At 44.1% G+C, this 17,146-nt stretch overlaps 2 protein-coding genes, 2 long non-coding RNA genes and 1 other non-coding gene across 7 annotated transcripts in view; 2 read left to right on the forward strand and 3 right to left on the reverse strand.

Moving 5' to 3' along the window:
- Positions 1-5,753, forward strand: part of LOC119286357 (pyruvate kinase 1, cytosolic-like) — a 7,586-nt gene extending 1,833 nt beyond the window's left edge. Inside the window, exons 4-16 of the mRNA XM_037565736.1 lie at positions 1,220-1,375; positions 1,665-1,742; positions 1,821-1,952; positions 3,043-3,123; positions 3,451-3,519; positions 3,610-3,699; positions 4,050-4,194; positions 4,269-4,357; positions 4,542-4,637; positions 4,716-4,783; positions 4,877-4,976; positions 5,054-5,110; positions 5,293-5,753. Coding sequence (XP_037421633.1) covers positions 1,220-1,375; positions 1,665-1,742; positions 1,821-1,952; positions 3,043-3,123; positions 3,451-3,519; positions 3,610-3,699; positions 4,050-4,194; positions 4,269-4,357; positions 4,542-4,637; positions 4,716-4,783; positions 4,877-4,976; positions 5,054-5,110; positions 5,293-5,457 — 1,326 coding nt within the window. The 3' untranslated portion in view covers positions 5,458-5,753. The remainder of the gene's footprint in view (positions 1-1,219; positions 1,376-1,664; positions 1,743-1,820; positions 1,953-3,042; positions 3,124-3,450; positions 3,520-3,609; positions 3,700-4,049; positions 4,195-4,268; positions 4,358-4,541; positions 4,638-4,715; positions 4,784-4,876; positions 4,977-5,053; positions 5,111-5,292) is intronic.
- LOC119286359 (NAD(P)H-quinone oxidoreductase subunit T, chloroplastic-like) lies at positions 5,541-6,721 on the reverse strand. Its single transcript, XM_037565737.1, has 2 exons — positions 6,331-6,721; positions 5,541-6,243 (listed from the first exon to the last, which is right to left on the reverse strand). Exons 1-2 carry the CDS (start codon positions 6,642-6,644, stop codon positions 5,823-5,825), a joined length of 735 nt encoding a protein of 244 aa, XP_037421634.1. The 5' UTR covers positions 6,645-6,721; the 3' UTR covers positions 5,541-5,822.
- Positions 6,722-7,257: 536 nt separating this feature from the next.
- Positions 7,258-7,330, reverse strand: TRNAA-UGC. Its single transcript has one exon. It is a non-coding gene; the product is annotated as a tRNA-Ala (tRNA).
- Positions 7,331-9,277: 1,947 nt separating this feature from the next.
- LOC119286360 lies at positions 9,278-12,320 on the reverse strand. 3 transcript variants are annotated; one of them, XR_005140397.1, is made up of 6 exons: positions 11,933-12,320; positions 11,466-11,569; positions 11,285-11,370; positions 10,108-10,258; positions 9,538-9,620; positions 9,278-9,416 (listed from the first exon to the last, which is right to left on the reverse strand). It is a non-coding gene; the product is annotated as an uncharacterized LOC119286360 (long non-coding RNA). The 3 variants fall into 3 exon arrangements; XR_005140398.1 differs by lacking the exon at positions 11,466-11,569; XR_005140396.1 differs by having other exon boundaries at positions 10,108-11,370.
- LOC119286361 lies at positions 9,410-13,526 on the forward strand. Its single transcript, XR_005140399.1, has 9 exons — positions 9,410-9,642; positions 9,952-10,023; positions 10,102-10,281; positions 10,402-10,545; positions 10,619-10,799; positions 10,894-11,019; positions 11,122-11,252; positions 13,072-13,147; positions 13,236-13,526. It is a non-coding gene; the product is annotated as an uncharacterized LOC119286361 (long non-coding RNA).
- The last annotated feature ends 3,620 nt before the right edge of the window (positions 13,527-17,146 follow it).

The following is a 17,146-nucleotide window of genomic DNA, read 5'->3' on the forward strand; positions in this document are numbered from 1 at the left end:
CATGGATTGAATTTGGATCTGTAGTCTGAATCTTGTTGATTATTCACGTCACTTACCGGTCTGTAGTCTGAGCAGTAGCCAGTGATATAGTTTTGACAATATGGGTTACATATTTATCAATGTAGACATACAAGTCCAGAGTTTAAAATGAAAAGCCGGTTACAAGGTCGAGTTCTTTATAATTGCTATAAGGTGATGGGCCAGTCGAGTAACAGTTACCTAGTGAATACCTATGTATGAGTCATGCTTCACACTTTTATTGATTTTGTAGGACTTATTGTGGTTTGTTTGTTTTGATTCACTTATGCCGTAATAGTGTTTCTGATGATAGTAACAATGCTCCGCTTTAAAACGGTGTCGTTGACTAAGGTTACTGCATCCAGATTCCATAACATTGTTTTATGACCTGTTGCTCTTCCATCACCCTGGTTGGCGCTGGGTCTGCAACAATGTTTTCCTAATAAGAGACAGTGCGGCTCATGAATGTGTTTTTATTTGTTTCAATTATGTTTTTAGCAGTAAGCATTGAACATTTGGGGAATGTTTTAGTAATGGGCATGTGCGCATATGTTAATTCTTTCTACATGCACATCACGTTTTCTATCGGTACGTGCGGTCACCTCATCATTATGTTGGTTTGTGTGGTAACTTTTATCGTCCAGTCTGTACTTTAATTTTCCATGCTTAGTTATTTCATGATGCTGCATATGTAAACTTTGCAGACCTTTTTTCTAACATATGGACCATATTCTAAATCTGCATCTTCCCAAGTTCCACATTTCAGCTCCGTGTGCATATTTGCTTTGTTATATGAAAAGCCTTCACTTACAAAAAATGGTTTATTGGGGAAATGCTAAACCTAGCTAGCTTTTTCACCTTGAGATATATACTGTTAAATATATGCATTCAGATATGTATGGTATTTGGAGATGCCTTTATATTTTGGTACTTCCTCATTGGTCAAATATATTCCTTCAGTTAACTTTAAATGTATCTTCAGTACCTGTGACTTGAGGCAGCAACCGTCTGTTCGCATATTGCCATTGTTCAATATTTTGTCATAGTTAAAATTTAGAAATTCATTTATGTTCATACCATTTCAGTATCTTATTTTGGCTTGTCTTGTACATTGTCTTTATAAGCTTCTATGGTGATGCTCTTAAGATTGATGCTAAGAGTCATATGATGTCAGCATCTAATTTCATCTGAATATTCATAGATAATGCTGGATACAGTGGGTCCAGAAATTCAGGTTCACAATTCAACTGGTGGAGCAATCGAGTTGATAGGGGGGAATCATGTCACAATAACACCAGATCTTTCTAAAGCTCCTTCGGCTGATATCCTACCAATTAAATTTGGCGATCTTGCAAAAGTAAGTGAATAATAAAAATAATAATTAGGATATGAAGTATTATAATGCATTATTTGAATCATGTTTATCTGTATGCATTTATAGGTCGCTAGGTTCCTTTTTGCTCTGTGCAACCACCACTTACATGTTGGCATTAAAGTAAAATTAATAGATTTTACGCAACAAACAAAATCTATTTGACTTCTCTATTGTGCTGGGGAAACTACTTGGTTGTAATTTTTTTGCTATTTCTGAAGTTCACAATTTGGAATATTGCATATTTAACTTTGTTTTCATTCCTTGAGTTCAGGTTGTGAAGAAGGGTGATACTCTTTTCATTGGTCAATATCTTTTCACAGGAAGTGAAACAACATCTCTATGGCTTGAAGTACGTGAATTCTTAGATTCTACTCATATATGTGACATTTTCCAATATTGACATGTCCTTATATACTATAATCTACAGGTTACGGAGACTTCTGGTGCAGAAGTGATTTGTTATGTGAAGAACACAGCTACACTGTCGGGGCCCATTTTCACTCTACATGTTTCACAAGTACATATCAGTATGCCCACTTTGAGTGAATATGATAAACAGGTAATGTGCACTACTTTTGAGTTTCTGTACAACACTACTCAGATATACACTCTCATAAATCTATCGCAATGTTTTCCTGTACAAAATATTTCGACTAGCTACTTTTTGTAGTAATATAAGGTCCCCAACTATGTTTTTTGTTTGTTTTTATCTGTTAAAGTTTTTTTCTTACCAACATTTAATGGTATAAAGCTATGACTTGTTCAGTGGAAGAGACCACTCACGAGTCACGCATTACAAGTTAAAACGCTGCACAAACCAAACAATCTGTTCTGATCCCATGTTGGATAAAATCGTAAATACAATGGCAACTTGCTTCTTTCTGGCTATTGTTGATCTTTAGTTGCAGTTGAGGATTTGTTAAATAACTTGGTTCAGGATTTGTTAAATAACGTTCTTTAGAAGTTCAACTTGCTTCCTCTTTTGTCTCTTTTACTTGCCGTCCTTGAATGTGTGCAATCAGCCCTCTAAAACTTTGACAACCAATGTCTACACAAATATTTAAACACATCACAAAAACTCAATGCCATCATTTTTTAATCATATTTTGATAAAATAGAACAAGTGTTAAAAGGTACTCCCGCTGTTCACTATTATAAGATATTCTAACTTTGTTCTAAATCGGATGTATGTAGACATGTTTAAGTGTGTTTGTTAACTCATTTCAATCCGTATGTAGTCCATATTAAAATATCCAAAACATCTTATAATTGTGAACGGAGGGAGTATCTATTAGTCTGTTGGATGCTCTGTCCAAGTCCAAAACAAGTAAAAGAAAAAAAGGGCAACCTGGTGCATGTAGCTCCCGCTTGCGCAGGGTCCAGGGAAGGGTCCGACCACTTTGGGTCTATAGTACGCAGCCTTTCCCTACATTTCTGTAAGAGGCTGTTTCCAGGACTTGAACCCATGACCTCATGGTCACAAGGCAGCAGCTTTACCACTGCGCCAAGGCTCCCAAAACAAGTAAAAGAAAATAGAGGAAATAGTTTATTTCAAGATTGCTTGCACGTAAAATACATATTTGTCGATGCTGTTTTATAAATTCACATCTTCCCGGTCATCCTAAGCACCTTTTTTTTTCCTACAATAGGTCATATCAACATGGGGGCTGCAAAACAGTGTTGACATTATATCGCTTTCCCATACCCGCTCTTCTGAGGATGTCAGGGAGGTGAGTTTTCTTTTCTGAATCATCCACTCTTGCACCTGAATCGTACATATAGTTATTCACACACCTGCTTCTTGATTTCCTTTCCATGGTTTTTGTAATACCTTGTTTAGAGGCTTTTCATGCTCTTATGTGCACTCAACAGCAATTAGATTCTTAGAAGCTTAGTGATGCAAATTGCCAGTCAATTGAGTAGATGGGATTTCATGAATGAGCTCTTGTATGTATCTACAGTTTAGACTTCAAATATGAATCAATTGCCAGTCAATTGAATAGAAGCTTAGTTAGCTGGGGGAACACTGCTGATCCTCAAATATATTTTTTGTGCAGCTTAGAGCCTTTTTAAAATCTCATGATCTTCAAGACACACAGATATATGCGAAGGTTGAAAATGCTGAGGTAACTATTGTTTTTATGATGATACTGTTCTGTTTGTTTCACTGTTATATTATGATTAATTTCATCGTGCAGTATTTTCTTTCTTTCTAGGGTTTGGAACATTTTGATGAAATTCTCCAAGAGGCAGATGGTATCATCATATCGCGAGGAGACCTGGGAATTGACCTCCCACCAGAGAGGGTAAATTTTGGTCTTCCTCAAAATACCCAAATTTTGCACCTTGTAAACCCTAAGTGTTCTCAGCTATGTGTCTAATCATTTCCACTCACGGTGGTGTGTTGCCTTGAAATGATAGTACTAGTTATCATTTTTGACACTATGACGCTATTACATTTTGGGACGGAGGGAGTAGTGCAGAAATGTCTGTACAAGAATATCTTTGTTCTTATGGTGCAAAAGTTACCATTTATGTTCTTATCAGTTTAAAGTTAAAACTAACTCATCTAGCTGTTTTAGGCAGCAGATACTTTAATATCAGTGGATTCCTTAATTGTTGCTTCATTTCATAACCTACAGTTTTGGCTCTTCAGGTGTTCATGTCCCAAAAGACTGGTATTCATAAATGCAACATGGCCGGCAAACCTGTGATCATTACTAGGGTTGTGGACAGCATGATTGACAATCTGCGCCCTACTCGCGCAGAAGCTACTGATGTTGCAAATGCTGTCCTAGATGGTCTGTAAACCTGCACTGTTCTTAGAACTAGTCATATTTGTAGGTACTTATTTCGTATACTGCTCTCATTGCAGGAACTGATGGCATTTTGCTCGGTGCGGAGACACTTCGAGGGCAGTATCCTGTTGATGCTGTGCGTACTGTGGGCAGAATATGTGCAGAAGTACGTTCCTACCTCATTCAATAATAACTTGTGAAATAATATTTTCTCAAATAAAGTACTCTCTAATTAATTGATGCAACTTTAGTACAACTTTGACTGCGTCAATTATTTTGGATCGGTGGGAGTAATAATAATTGTAAACTCATCTAAATTGACTGGCTGATCAATGATACCATTCTTCTAGGCTGAGACCGTGTATAACCAGTCACTTCACTTCAAGAAAGTAGTGAGGCATGTAGGTGAACCAATGGCCCATGAAGAATCTGTGGCATCATCAGCGGTAAATACATCTAAATCATTAAGCAGGACATATTCTATTGTTATAGAACATTAATAGCAATCTTTTGTGTACATATAGGTTCGTTCTGCAATGAAAGTAAAAGCTGCTGCAATTGTTGTGTTCACCTTCTCGGGGAGAGCTGCTAGGTGCTCTATACTACACAAGATCAGCACTTGATTAGACATGTTTCTGTCATGCAAATATGCTATCATCTTTACTTGATGCATCGTCTTCTGCAGGTTAATTGCTAAATACAGGGCCCCAATGCCAGTTTTAGCAGTTGTGTTCCCACGCGAGGGCTCTGATCCATCGAAGTGGCGTTCTTATGGCACGACACAGGTAAGTAACAGGCGTATCTATCTGTATGTGTTTTTCTTTAAAGGGATCCGTAAACTTACACTTACTGACTGTTACAGGCGAGGCAATGTTTTTCTGTGAGAGGTGTCTACCCTTTGATGGGGAGTACTGACGAGGTATGTATGCACTTCTTACTTGGTGATACCAGAGCAAGTTCTGTTATTTCCAATGTTAAGCATATATGGTGGCTCAGGATGCTTTTTGTCTACGGAGCAACTATCTGAGAGTTGCATTGAACTTTCTTATTACAGCTATTAACTTTCTGAGTCCAAGCTTAATATTTTTTATCTCTTAACAGGCTGAAACTGGTGGGCTCACCAAGGAAGAATACGGGATAAAACTTGCACTGAACTATGGCCGGTCAGTCGGCATAATAAGGCCATACGACAGGGTGATTATTTTTGAAAAGATCGGTGATTCTTCTGTTGTCAAGATCATCGAGTGCGACGATTCTGAAAGATGAATGACCCTTCTCAGGCAACAGTTTCAACTATATGCCTGAGATTGCCTCCTCTTTTTGTTCTCCATTCACTTTGACCAGAGATAAAAGAGTAGTATAGCACGACAAGGTTGCCCTGTTTAGCACCTTGGTATTTTAGATTTACATACTTGTTGCCCTAATAAAGTGAAGAGAGCTTCTCATTCACTCAAACATCCAAGTTTTGGACAAAATTATAGGATTGTTGAGATAATACCTATGAGTGATTCCTAGCTTGTATTTCATGTTACATCATACGCTATATGACATATTATCTGCTATTACCTTTGCATATACTATACCATTCGTGTCTGTAGTCCAGTACTACCATACAGCATCTTTCTGTTCTATCAGTATTGCTCCTTGAAGAAGAGGGCGTAGATGATGCAGCAGATGCTGAAGATGATGATGCCGATGTCGAACGCGAGGGCTGTCATGGCCTGGTCGCTGAGCTCCATGTTCTTCCCGCCAAGGCGATCCACTGTGTCGGGCACGGGCTCGTAGTTCTGGAGGTCGAGCTCGTAGGGGTCCTCGAGGCGGGACCTGAGCTGCTGCAGCCGGCGGCTCTCGGCCTCCTGCGCCAGCGTCCAGTCGTAGAAGCGGCGGCTCTCCTCCTTGCTCAGCACCTTGTACACCTCCCGGAGCCGGATGAACTTCTCCGACGCCGACTTGAGCGGCAGCCTCGTCGTGTCCGGGTGGTACTCCTTGGACAGCCGCCGGTACGCCGCCTTGATCTCCTCCAAGTCCGCGCCAGGCGATATTCCTAGGAACCTGGTTATGCCAGAGAAAATCTGGTGCTGTCAGTTTCAGGCAGATGGACAAGAGACGCAGGGTGAATTCTGTTGGTCTGAGCTCAACTGGTAGTGTGACTCGGACGGGTTGTTGATGAGGTCGGCGAATCGTCGCCCCATCGGCTCGTCCTTGCGGCCGTCGCCTTCCTTCTTCGCCTTTCCTCCCACCCACCCTTCGTCCGGGTCGGACCAGTGTATCCTCGTGTCCACCGTCTTCTTCATCCCGGGCCCTGCCGTCGACGCCGCGGCTGTAGCCTCTGGGGATGGTTCGGCGTCCGCCGTGCTTGCCGCGACGACGAACCTTGCGCGACGTCGGCTCCGTTCGTCGTGCCGATGGAGGAAGGCCGTCAAGGGGCTAGACGACGCTGTGGATGCCGCCATGAGGCGGCAGCCGTGCAGTACTTCCGAGGAATGAGCACAGGTAGAGGTTACGGAGGAGTTTTGAGGTGCGGTTGTGTTCATGCCAGTTGCGGTGGGGAGCGGATGAGGGCACCACATCGCATTCGCAATGGTTCAGATACGACGGGCTTCGGGTGTCCTGCGCCACATGTTGACACTGTTTTTTCCCCGGTAACGAGAACCAGAGGGAAGAAGAAACCAGAGAAATAAACCATGGCCTTGTGAAAATGTTAATTTGTTTCAGTTTGATACGGACCAGATGATCATTGTGAGGCGCTCGTTATTTCTCTACTTATAAATCCGCAAAAAACTAATATAAATCCACGTTGTTTTATTTGGGGATAGGGATGAACCGGCCTTCCCACGAACGAGCAAAGCTACCCTGACCGTGCAAAATAACCTCCATTTCTCACCGCCACAAACGCTCGTGTTAGCTCGTCGTCCAAGAAATGGCAATGAAGCTTCGCGTATGTGTTCTGTGGGTAATGTAGACTTCCAGAGGTGGTATTTTTCGTTCTGATAAAAACATGGACACAGGTAAAAGAAAGGATACTCAAAAAGGAAAAACATGGGGACAAAGTGAAAACAAAAAATATGGAGATGCGGGGGATCGAACCCCGTGCCTCTCGCATGCAAAGCGAGCGCTCTACCATTTGAGCTACATCCCCTTTGTGTTGTGATTTCTTTGTTCGGTATGATATTGTTTTCTTCTCATAAACGCTGTAATGCCCCCACGCTACTACTGTATGTGCTGCATTACTAAAAATAAATGGAAAACGTTTAGAATCTACCGGATGATAACAGGGAAAGATAAACCAGGCGCATTGATCGACACGTTCCCAGCTGCAGCCTTTCACGTCGTCTCTCCTCCGCCCGTTATTCCCCGTCTCTGTTCGTAGAGAGGCTTCCATGGCGACGCAAAACACGACAAGTTCATGGAAGCGAACCAGAAGGCGACGGCGCCAACCACCCTGCTGCATCGCGCGGCATAATGAAGGACGGTGGAGCCACACTGCAACTCCATGGAGGCGACACACACGCATGGGGGAGGCGGTCGCTCGTCGGCACTGCCGACGATGTGATGCAACGCTCTACGACGACCGTTGGTTCGGCGACGCAGCAACTCATCCACGCACAACTCTGCGGTGCAACCTCGAGGCAACGCTGCTGGTGCTTCAAGTCCCCGGCGGCGGAGCTGCAATGGAGCGCATGCATCGCAGCATCCGCCATGGACGCCGGCGGTGCATCTCAGCTTCCGTCGTTGTCACCACGCGCTGCGTCGCAGCATCCGCCATGGCCGCCGGTGCTACATCTTAGCTTCTATCATCGTCACCATGCGTTGCGTCGGAGCTACCGACATGGCCGCCATGCTGCGTCACAGCACCCGTCGCCGCCTATGGAGCTTCACAGAGAGGGGTGGGGGGCGCCGGTGTTCCAGTGAAGCTCTGTCGAGGCTGTACAGTGGTGCACCGGAGCGTCGTCGGCGCTGCGATGGTGACCGCGGCGAGCGGCTGACGGGGGCAATGCAACTCCGGCGATGTTGCCTTGAAGCTGCACCAGAGCAACGCCGGTCCGTCGGAAGCATAGCTGGCGCTGCAATGTAGCCTCGCCGGAGTTGCAATGGAGCTTCGCTGGCTGCATTGGAGCTTCGCCGGAGCTACAATGGAGCTTCGCCGCGTCGCGCTGTGCTGCCATGGAGCTTCGTCGCTGGCCGTCGGCGCTGCCATGGAGTGCCGCATTGTAGCTTGTCGGAGAGAGAGCCCTTGCTACAAGTAGCCTGCTGCGAACTGGTCGCTCGTGGAGCATCGGTGGCAGCAGCAGGGAAGTGTTGCGATGCAGTTTGCCGTCAGAGTCGCCGGAGAGAGTGTTGATGCTACAGTCAACGCCGTCCCCGCAGATGCCGGTGCGGAAGGGAAGAGTCAGAGGCGCTGCTATTTCGTGGCATTAATTGGTGGTCAGGGTGCTGCTGTGCTACAATGGGGAGCTTGGACGTGAGAAAGGACGAGATGCTGTAGGGGAGATCGGACGGTTACGAATCTGAAAATGGACGGCATGCTAGGCGGATGATTTTTTTTTTAAAGAAATCATCCGGTAGATTTGTAGCAGCCACCAAAATAAATTCTTTGATCTCATCCGGGTATTCTAAAATTACTCCTTTTCTATACTTTTATATCTATACTACTATTAAAAGACCAAATATGACTTTTCCTACATCCACATCAGAAAGTGCACACGGGATAACCCCCCACGTCCGATCAGACCCACTTGGTATCATCCAACTGTCCACGTTAGATCAACCATACTACAATCAGATCGACGGTTCACAACAAATGTTCTGCCGACAGACTCCCCCGTTCAGGATGCTACACACCCCCACGATGACAACTCCTGGGAATTAAACAACACCTCCACGATCTACGCCGCCACCACGCCATGAACCCCCGTGATCAACGCTGGTGTCTGCGACGTCCTCGACCTGGCGGACATCCTCGACCCGCCTTGCTGCCCTACCTCTCCTCGCCCCATCGCCGTCGCGGCGCCGCCTTAGCCCCTGGTGGCCGCGATGTCCTCCACCCTGGTGCACGTCCTTCCTCAACCCGCCTTGCTGCCCTACCTCTCCTCGTACCGTCGTCATCTCCACACCGCCGTCGCCCCTGGTGGCCACGACCTCCTCCACCCGGCGTGCTGCCCTACCTCCGGTGTCATCACCCCGTGTGGCCTGCAGCATCTGAGGACATATGACTACTTTCTGATCTGCCAGCGCACATGTTACATCATTTGAATTAGCAAGTATAGATGATCAGTCAGAAGACAAAAGGAAATTGCTCTTTTAATCTGACAGTCTGTAATTTGTACTATGAAATTTGATACTTACATTACATCATGATCTGCATGACAAACTGAGTTGACAATATGGCATCCTCTAAGCATAGTGGGGCACATACTCCCTTTCAGGACCTGACGAACAACGGGAATTCAGGTAAATACATCTATCACGTACTCTTACCTACTTCAATCTTGTAAATCCAGAATATGTCGTTGCCTCATAGGTCAAAAAACAGATCCAAAAGAACTAAAGAGACAGAGATAAAGGGAGAGGTAAACAGGGATGCAATACTAAAAAATTAAGACAGGAGGCAAGGGATCTAAGAAAGCCACGTCTGCTATTCTAAATGGAACCAACACTCCATCTAAGCCGCCCATGGCCATGTCGCCTGGTTATTCCATTTTCTATGTTCTTTATCATACATTTCATGAATCACAAGTAAAGTCATGTTCTTTTGGACAGGTTTTGACACTGTGGACATGCCCAGTGCGCAGTCTACTGTCACCCAGCAACGACACACCCCAGCTGCGGAAGGTCATGTGTTCTCTTGTCAAACATAATACCTTAGTTTGTGTGTCAACAACCGACATTGTACATACAATTATGATGCAGGCATACCTCTTGATATGATAATGAGTGATCAGACTCCACTTCATGCTCCAAATTCATTAACACCGGATAGTGCCGGTTCTAACAAGGAAAATGTTCATAATATCGACTCTGACATTGAGTCCTCCCAACCGACTGTGTTACGACCGCCATTTCAAGCCTACAGATGCAGCAGTTCATATGGTACTCAATTATGGCTCATATTAACTATCATACATAATTTACACTTACACCGTACATCTGATTGACAAAACACTGTTGCTCATGTTGTCTTGTACCTAATTAACACTTATTATACAAAAGCAAAACAAGCACTCAAGAGGCAGAGGGAAAGTGCCCGATATGAGCAACATAAACAAGGTATATTACAAAGACTACGTGACAAACGGCATCGAGCCAAATCTACAGTAGTCCTCACAACTGGAGAACAAAAACAATCTGACACAGGTGATGCCAGCTGCATGAAACACTGCATATCCAATCTTTGACTTCCTGACTGACAGTCACTCAATTTCTACAGCTGATGAAGATTGTGATTGGCTACGGAGCATCTACAAGTGAGGTCAGGTGGAAGTGTGTTTTTAGAGAATGCATGCATCTATAAGATGATAAAGATCGATTGCTATCCATCCTCAGATGACACGAATGCCACACCAGAATGGGTATTAAACAGAGGCAAAGAGTATTTGGAAAATGATATGGTAAGTCTTAGTTTTCTACATATTTCTATGAATTACAGCAAGAACGACCGATTCGTCCACATAGGAGTACAACTAAAATAATCATTTTATTCAGATATTCATTCCAATAAATATGGACGACATTCACTGGTACCTATGTGTTATAAATGCCAGAAAACTATGTGTTCAAGTGCTCGACTCGCTAGGCCCATCAATGAACTGCAAAGACCTCACTAATACGGTTAGTAGTTAGTCCTACTGCCCCATCTTTTCATATGTAGTTTTTCTTCTTCTTTATTTCTCACTTGTGATGCTTATACTTTTTCATTTGTTGGTACAATAGCTAGAGGGACTGGATGATTTATTCAAATATGCATCCGAGCACATGGAATTAAAATTCGATAAGTGGACTGATCTAAATGTTACAACATGAGAAAGAGAAGAATATATTAAGAGCAGTCTTCAGACAGATGGGTACGCCTCCTAATATAACTCAGAGCTTTTACCTTATTGGATGCCAATGCAACTGACACAACATCTCTCATGTGATCTGGCCTAAATAATGGAGCTCAAGGCGATACATTTCATTGGGCTGCATATAGTAGTATAGAAAATGTGTTACAATTTCTGGATTTGAACAACGAATATGTTACTACACACATGGAAAGAATCAGATAGATAGCATACCGGAATGTGTTTCACTAACAATCTTCCACTACTCTATATATCATCCATGCCAACATAGAGAAAGAGAAACATCTCACAAATGAATGACAATGTGGCGAAGGCGCCTGTTGTGCATACAATGGCATAAGCATCGGCAATGTTTAGATGTCAAATGATGGTGTCACATGTATTTCTGATACAAATAGTGTAGATACCAACTTAGTTGTGACCCTGGAACTCTCTGTTACTTAGTGCCAGTAATAATGCGACATTACAACATGAGAATACCACACTAATCAAGCAACAGCCACAAAAAGCAACAACTCAACATCAATCATAGATAGCTGATAGTGACAAATTAAGCCACCCAGAATTCAAATCCACAAATCAATCAGCTTTGTCACAACATGGTTGCCTCAAAAATGTCATCAGACTAAATCCCCACTGATAACCATAGGTGCATTAACAACATCTAAACAAACGCATACCTTCAGCAACCGAGCATGCACGCGAGCTGCGAACTCCTTCCCGGAGCAACTGTGTGAGCCAAACACGGGGGGCGATGATTACAGCGGGCACGTCAACGCACTGGATCTCCGTCCAATTCGAGATGCATCCTCCCGCATCGTGTCCAGCAGCTCGCATCTCGATCTGCTCTGGGGCGGTAGGATGGCGGCAGCAAAGTCGATGTAGGGAAAATTTGCGGGGTTGGCGGCGAGGCAAGGCCGCGGTGGTGACAGGAGCTGGCGGAGTTAGGCCGTCGTGGGGATAAGGGCCGGCGGGGCGAGGCCGTCGTGGGGATAGGACGAGAAGGGGCGAGGCCGTGGTGGTGGTGTGGGTTGGGGGGTAGGGGGGCGCCGGGCGACGTTGTGGCGGAAGAGGCGGCGGCGTGCAACAGAGTAGGCGGCTGGCGGAGAAAGCAAAATGGTGGGTGCCTGTGTCTCTCACCGCACACACACCGCTGGAGAAATCAAGTGCTAGGTGTTTCAGATCGGAATACATCAATTTTGCAAAAGAAAAAAAATGGGGATACATCCTGTTGTGAGAAAGGGACTAATGTGAATCAACCGCTGCCCGTTCTTTTATTTTACTTTTCACCCGCAGCTCCTTATTAGTGTTCCTCTGGTTTTTTCTTTTTTGCAATTCGACCTCTGGCTGCTTTTGTGTGGCCTGATTACGTCACCCACATTAAACATATCATCGACCAAATGAATTATTGGGCGTGCCTATTTTGTTTTATTTTTCATATGGTTTCCTCTCAAAAGAAATATGCATTCACGTACAATGCACGAGTGAAATCTGAATAAAATTTTATATGTACCCATTTGGTGAAGTAATAATTATATGGGTTCCTCTCAAATAAATTATGCGTTCACAAATTCATTTTTTATTGATAGCTTTTTTTGTTCATTTGATTTAAATAAAATAATATGCGTTCATAAATTCAATTATTTTTATTGATAGCCCTTTAGGTCATTTGATTTATATTAGCGGCAAACGTTATTCAATTCTTTTTTTATCGAGCGTCTCCGGTATGACTATGTGGTTCAGTCATCATCATGTTATAATATTAATATTTTTCTAATATTCTTGTTATTAAGCATATCAAAATTTCTTTATCATCTAGGTCATCTTGTGGTCTCTGCATGTTAAATTACATGGAGTACCTCATAGGAGATAGTTTGTCCGACACTCCCGAACAGGTATATGTTGCATGGTATCATGATACTAATTATTTTGTGTTGTATCATTATTTGAAAACTAAGTCTTATTATTACTACTTCACTTTAGGTTCATATGACAGATTTTAGAACAAAATTAGTTGTGATTTTAGTCAACTCGGAATTCAATGATGACGATATAAGAAACCAAGACTTGGATGGTGATGAAACCAACACGGATCCCCCGATTGTATGATTGTCGAAAGACCTCCTAACAAACCCAAAGCATCCAACTCCTCGTCACAAGTTGAGCTCATGTCGCAATCATTTATCCTTTCGCCGTTTGTCACTCCAACAAACAACGGCTTAATAGATGAATTTTGCTTGATAATGTTGCTTAGTTGTTATTTTTACATATTTTGTAATAATTAACAATTACGATATATTTATGTGATCGTTAATTTTATGTGAAGACATGTGTATTGGTCGTGTGTTACATGCGTGAGTTTTTACGTATTTTAGTTTTGGAATTTTGGGATCACAACATTTCAACAATGGAAGTCTTTCACCGGTCAAACAAGACCTATGACTTGATCTAAAATAAATTACTATATAGAAATCATTGGGCGCGACACGCATTTAAATGTTCAGGTAAAAACACAAGACATAGTTAATGTTTTTATTGTAGTTTATTAGAATACGTGTGTTATGCGTGCACGCTTACTAGTAAGGACCAAGGTAATGAAAAAAAGAAGAAGAAATAATGCGACTTAGCCACATCAAATTACGAAGCAAATTTGTGAATGATTAACCTGGAAGCCTTTTTATAGGTCGATGGGGACGAGAGGAATATTAGCGCGGCAGCAAAATCGGCTGACACGATAGTCGCCCACTCACCTTGCCATGGATGTGCTGCAAACTAAATTCACTTTCATGGGAGAACATAATTTTATTGAAGCATTTTGGCGGTCTTGGTGATTTACGGGCATTCAACCAAGCATTGCGGGCAAGACAAGACTGCAGGCTTATTCAATGAGAGTTCATGTGCTAGTGTTCTGAAGGCCAACCATTTTCCAAATGGTATATACTCTGGCCACGGCTTAATTTCCGGATGTTGTCTTCGCTGCCGCAGCAGGGTGTGGAGCATGGCTTAGCTCTATTAAAACATGTTATGATTTGGCGGATCTGATCAGGTTTCAAAAGTACAAAATTTGGCATGATAACCAGATGATGGATTGGTGAAAGTGTCAGATTTGAGGTTGCGTTCATGTCTTCACTGGGTAAGGCAGTCGAATACATAGGTGGGACCGGTGATGATTGGTTTATTCGGAGCATTTTTCTCCCACATGATGTTGGAGCTGTATTAAGGAATATACTACTCTCTTCATTTCTAAATACTTGTCTCTCTAGGCATTTCAACAAATGACTATATACGGAGCAAAATGAGTGAATCTACACTCTAAAATATATCTACATATATTCGTATATAGTAGTCATTTGAAATGTCTAGAAAAACAAATATTTAGGAACGAAGTGGGTACTTGGCATCCGGAGAAAACAGGGAATGTGTGATCACATCAAACTTGTGAAGCAAGGCGAAAGGAGTCTATTTTCAGGAAAAAGGGCGTAAGATTTGGAATTTTATTTGACAGGTGCTAGCCCTTCAAAAGGTTTGTCTTTGGGTGGAATCTAGCAGAGGTTGCGGTCGGAGCACAAAACAATATATTGAAGAGGAAAATGGATCACACACCAGATTTTGCTCTGTGTGGAAGGGAACTTGTAGATGGGCATCATGTACTAGTAATAATGTACTGTGCAAAATCTGTGGCGCTTCATCATCACAACTAAGCAGTGGCTGCTCCCATCGAAAGAGAGACTCATGAAGACCCGGGCAGACTGGTAGTTGGTGCTGGGGTGTCGTGCAAGTGTACAATGTTAGTTGAAGCACAATTTCGGGACGTATTATCCCCAACTTCTATATCGCTCCAACGAAGAGCTTACACGATTCCCGCAAAAAAAGAAGAGCTTACACGAGTGTGTATGTGAGCGCTTCAATCACACTATGTCACTAGGCTCCCATGAGTTGAATAGTTGACCATCTGCAAGACTTCTCAATTAGTTATGGAAGTGTTGAAAGTGTAGGTTTGCTTGGGAGATTTAAAATGTGGTAATGTAAAAGACTGGAAAGTTGAAATTGCATCTCCATAATACCCTAATTAGTTTGGTAAATGTTTCGAGCCGGAGCACCGGCGGAACCTTTCGGCCGTCCGCGTGACACGCTGGCTTCACACATCCACGCAAAAACGATCCCGCACGAGACGTGTGTTGTTGTGGGTCCGCATGAACCGCCCTTCCCCGGCCTCCTTTGGTTTGTATGAATCTCATAGAATTTCTATATGATAGAATTTGCATAGGAAAAATTTCTTTAAAGCTCTTTGATTTGTAGGAAGGAATTCCTGTTCCTATGTAGGATAGGAATCAATCCTTCACGTTTTGAAGGAAAAAAACATTAGCTAAGACTTAATGGAAAAATTTCTATTCTATGCATCAAATGACATCTATTTCTCTATAGGAATTGAGAGACATGTCATCTCACTTCCTATGATATTTCTATTCCTATAACATTCCTACCCTATGAACCAAAAGATGCCTGGACCTTATCTCTTCCTTTTCTCCAGCCTAGCGCTTGCTCTTCTCTGTGAAAGACGGCGAGGGCGTTGAGCGATTGGTGTGGCTGATGCTGCAAGCAAGGCGGCCGCCGGCGGATTTGGGCGCGAAGGTGCGGTGACCGTTGGGGCGTCAGAGTTGCAACCACCTCGCCGGAGATGCTACCACCGGTCGGTGGAGCTGCATCCGTTGGCATCTGGCGATGGAGAGCTGCAACCGTGCAATCGGTGCGGCGTGGTAGTGGCCGCCACATGTCTTTGACCATGGGAGCGCCGCAGGTCTTCGACCATGGCACAACTCGAGTTCTTTTTGTTGGAACCAGGCATTTTTTGCTGGAACCAGCTCTAAATTTTGCTACTAGTATCTTCGGGTTTTGTTGGAACCAACCCCAGATTTTGCTCCCGTATTTGTTTTTGCTGGAACCAGTGTACTTTTGATACCACGGTCTTCGTATTTTGCCGGAACTAACCAAATTTTCCTGCCATGTTCTTTTGCTAGAATGTAATGCCCCGAGACCGATGTGCCGGGTGTCCTCCAGTTATTCGTTGTTGTTGCCTTGTCTTTGCTTGCATGTCATGTATTGCAGATCATGTCATCATGTGCATTTCATTTGCATACATGTTCGTCTCATGCATCCGAGCATTTTCCTTGTCCGTTTTGCAATCCGACGCTCCTATGTCACCCGGTGTCCCTTTCTACCTCTTTTTGTGTGTGGGGGGGGGGGGGTTAAACACTTCCGGATTGGACCGAGACTTGCCAAGCGGCCTTGGTTTACTACCGATAGACCGCCTGTTAAGTTTCGTACCATTTGGACTTCGTTTGATGCTCCAACGGTTAACCGAGGGACCGAGAAGGTCTCGTGTGTGTTGCAGTCAAACACCCTTCCAAAATGGCCCAAAACCCACCTAAACCTCATCCATCCTCTCGGTCGTTCGATCACGATCGCGTGGCCGAAAACCGCACCTCATTTGAACTCTCCTAACTCCCTTTACCTATAAATATGTGTCTCCCTTCGAAATTCTCGCGCAGATGTAACCCTAAAGATTTCCCCGCACGCCACCGGACATGTCCGCGCCCGCCGGACGCGTCCAGCCGCCACCTCACTCCGGCGAATCACGTCGCGACACGTCATCACCGCCGCCTCCCACCTCCAATCATGCCTCGCCACCTAATCCTGCCGGCTCCTCTCTCTCTCCTCCGCCGCCGTGGCCCTGCGGGCCCAGGCGCGGCCCGCCCGGCCCGGATCTCGCCGGCCGCACCGCCCGGGTGCCCGAGAGTCGCACCGCCCATCAGCCACCGACTCCGCCGCCGGAGCATCGCCGGACTCCGTCGTCTTCACCGGAGTTGCTCGCCGCCGGCCACCGCATCCCGCCG

This window comes from Triticum dicoccoides, chromosome 4A (assembly GCF_002162155.2).
Source record: "Triticum dicoccoides isolate Atlit2015 ecotype Zavitan chromosome 4A, WEW_v2.0, whole genome shotgun sequence".
NCBI lineage: Eukaryota > Viridiplantae > Streptophyta > Magnoliopsida > Poales > Poaceae > Triticum > Triticum dicoccoides.

Excerpts from the sequence above, each read along its gene's own strand:
- LOC119286359 (XM_037565737.1), bottom strand. The coding sequence starts at position 6,644 with ATGGCGGCATCCACAGCGTCGTCTAGCCCCTTGACGGCCTTCCTCCAT. Across the intron at positions 6,244-6,330 it reads CCGTCCGAGTCACACTACCA|GTTCCTAGGAATATCGCCTG; the intron begins GTTGAGCTCAGA and ends TGGCATAACCAG.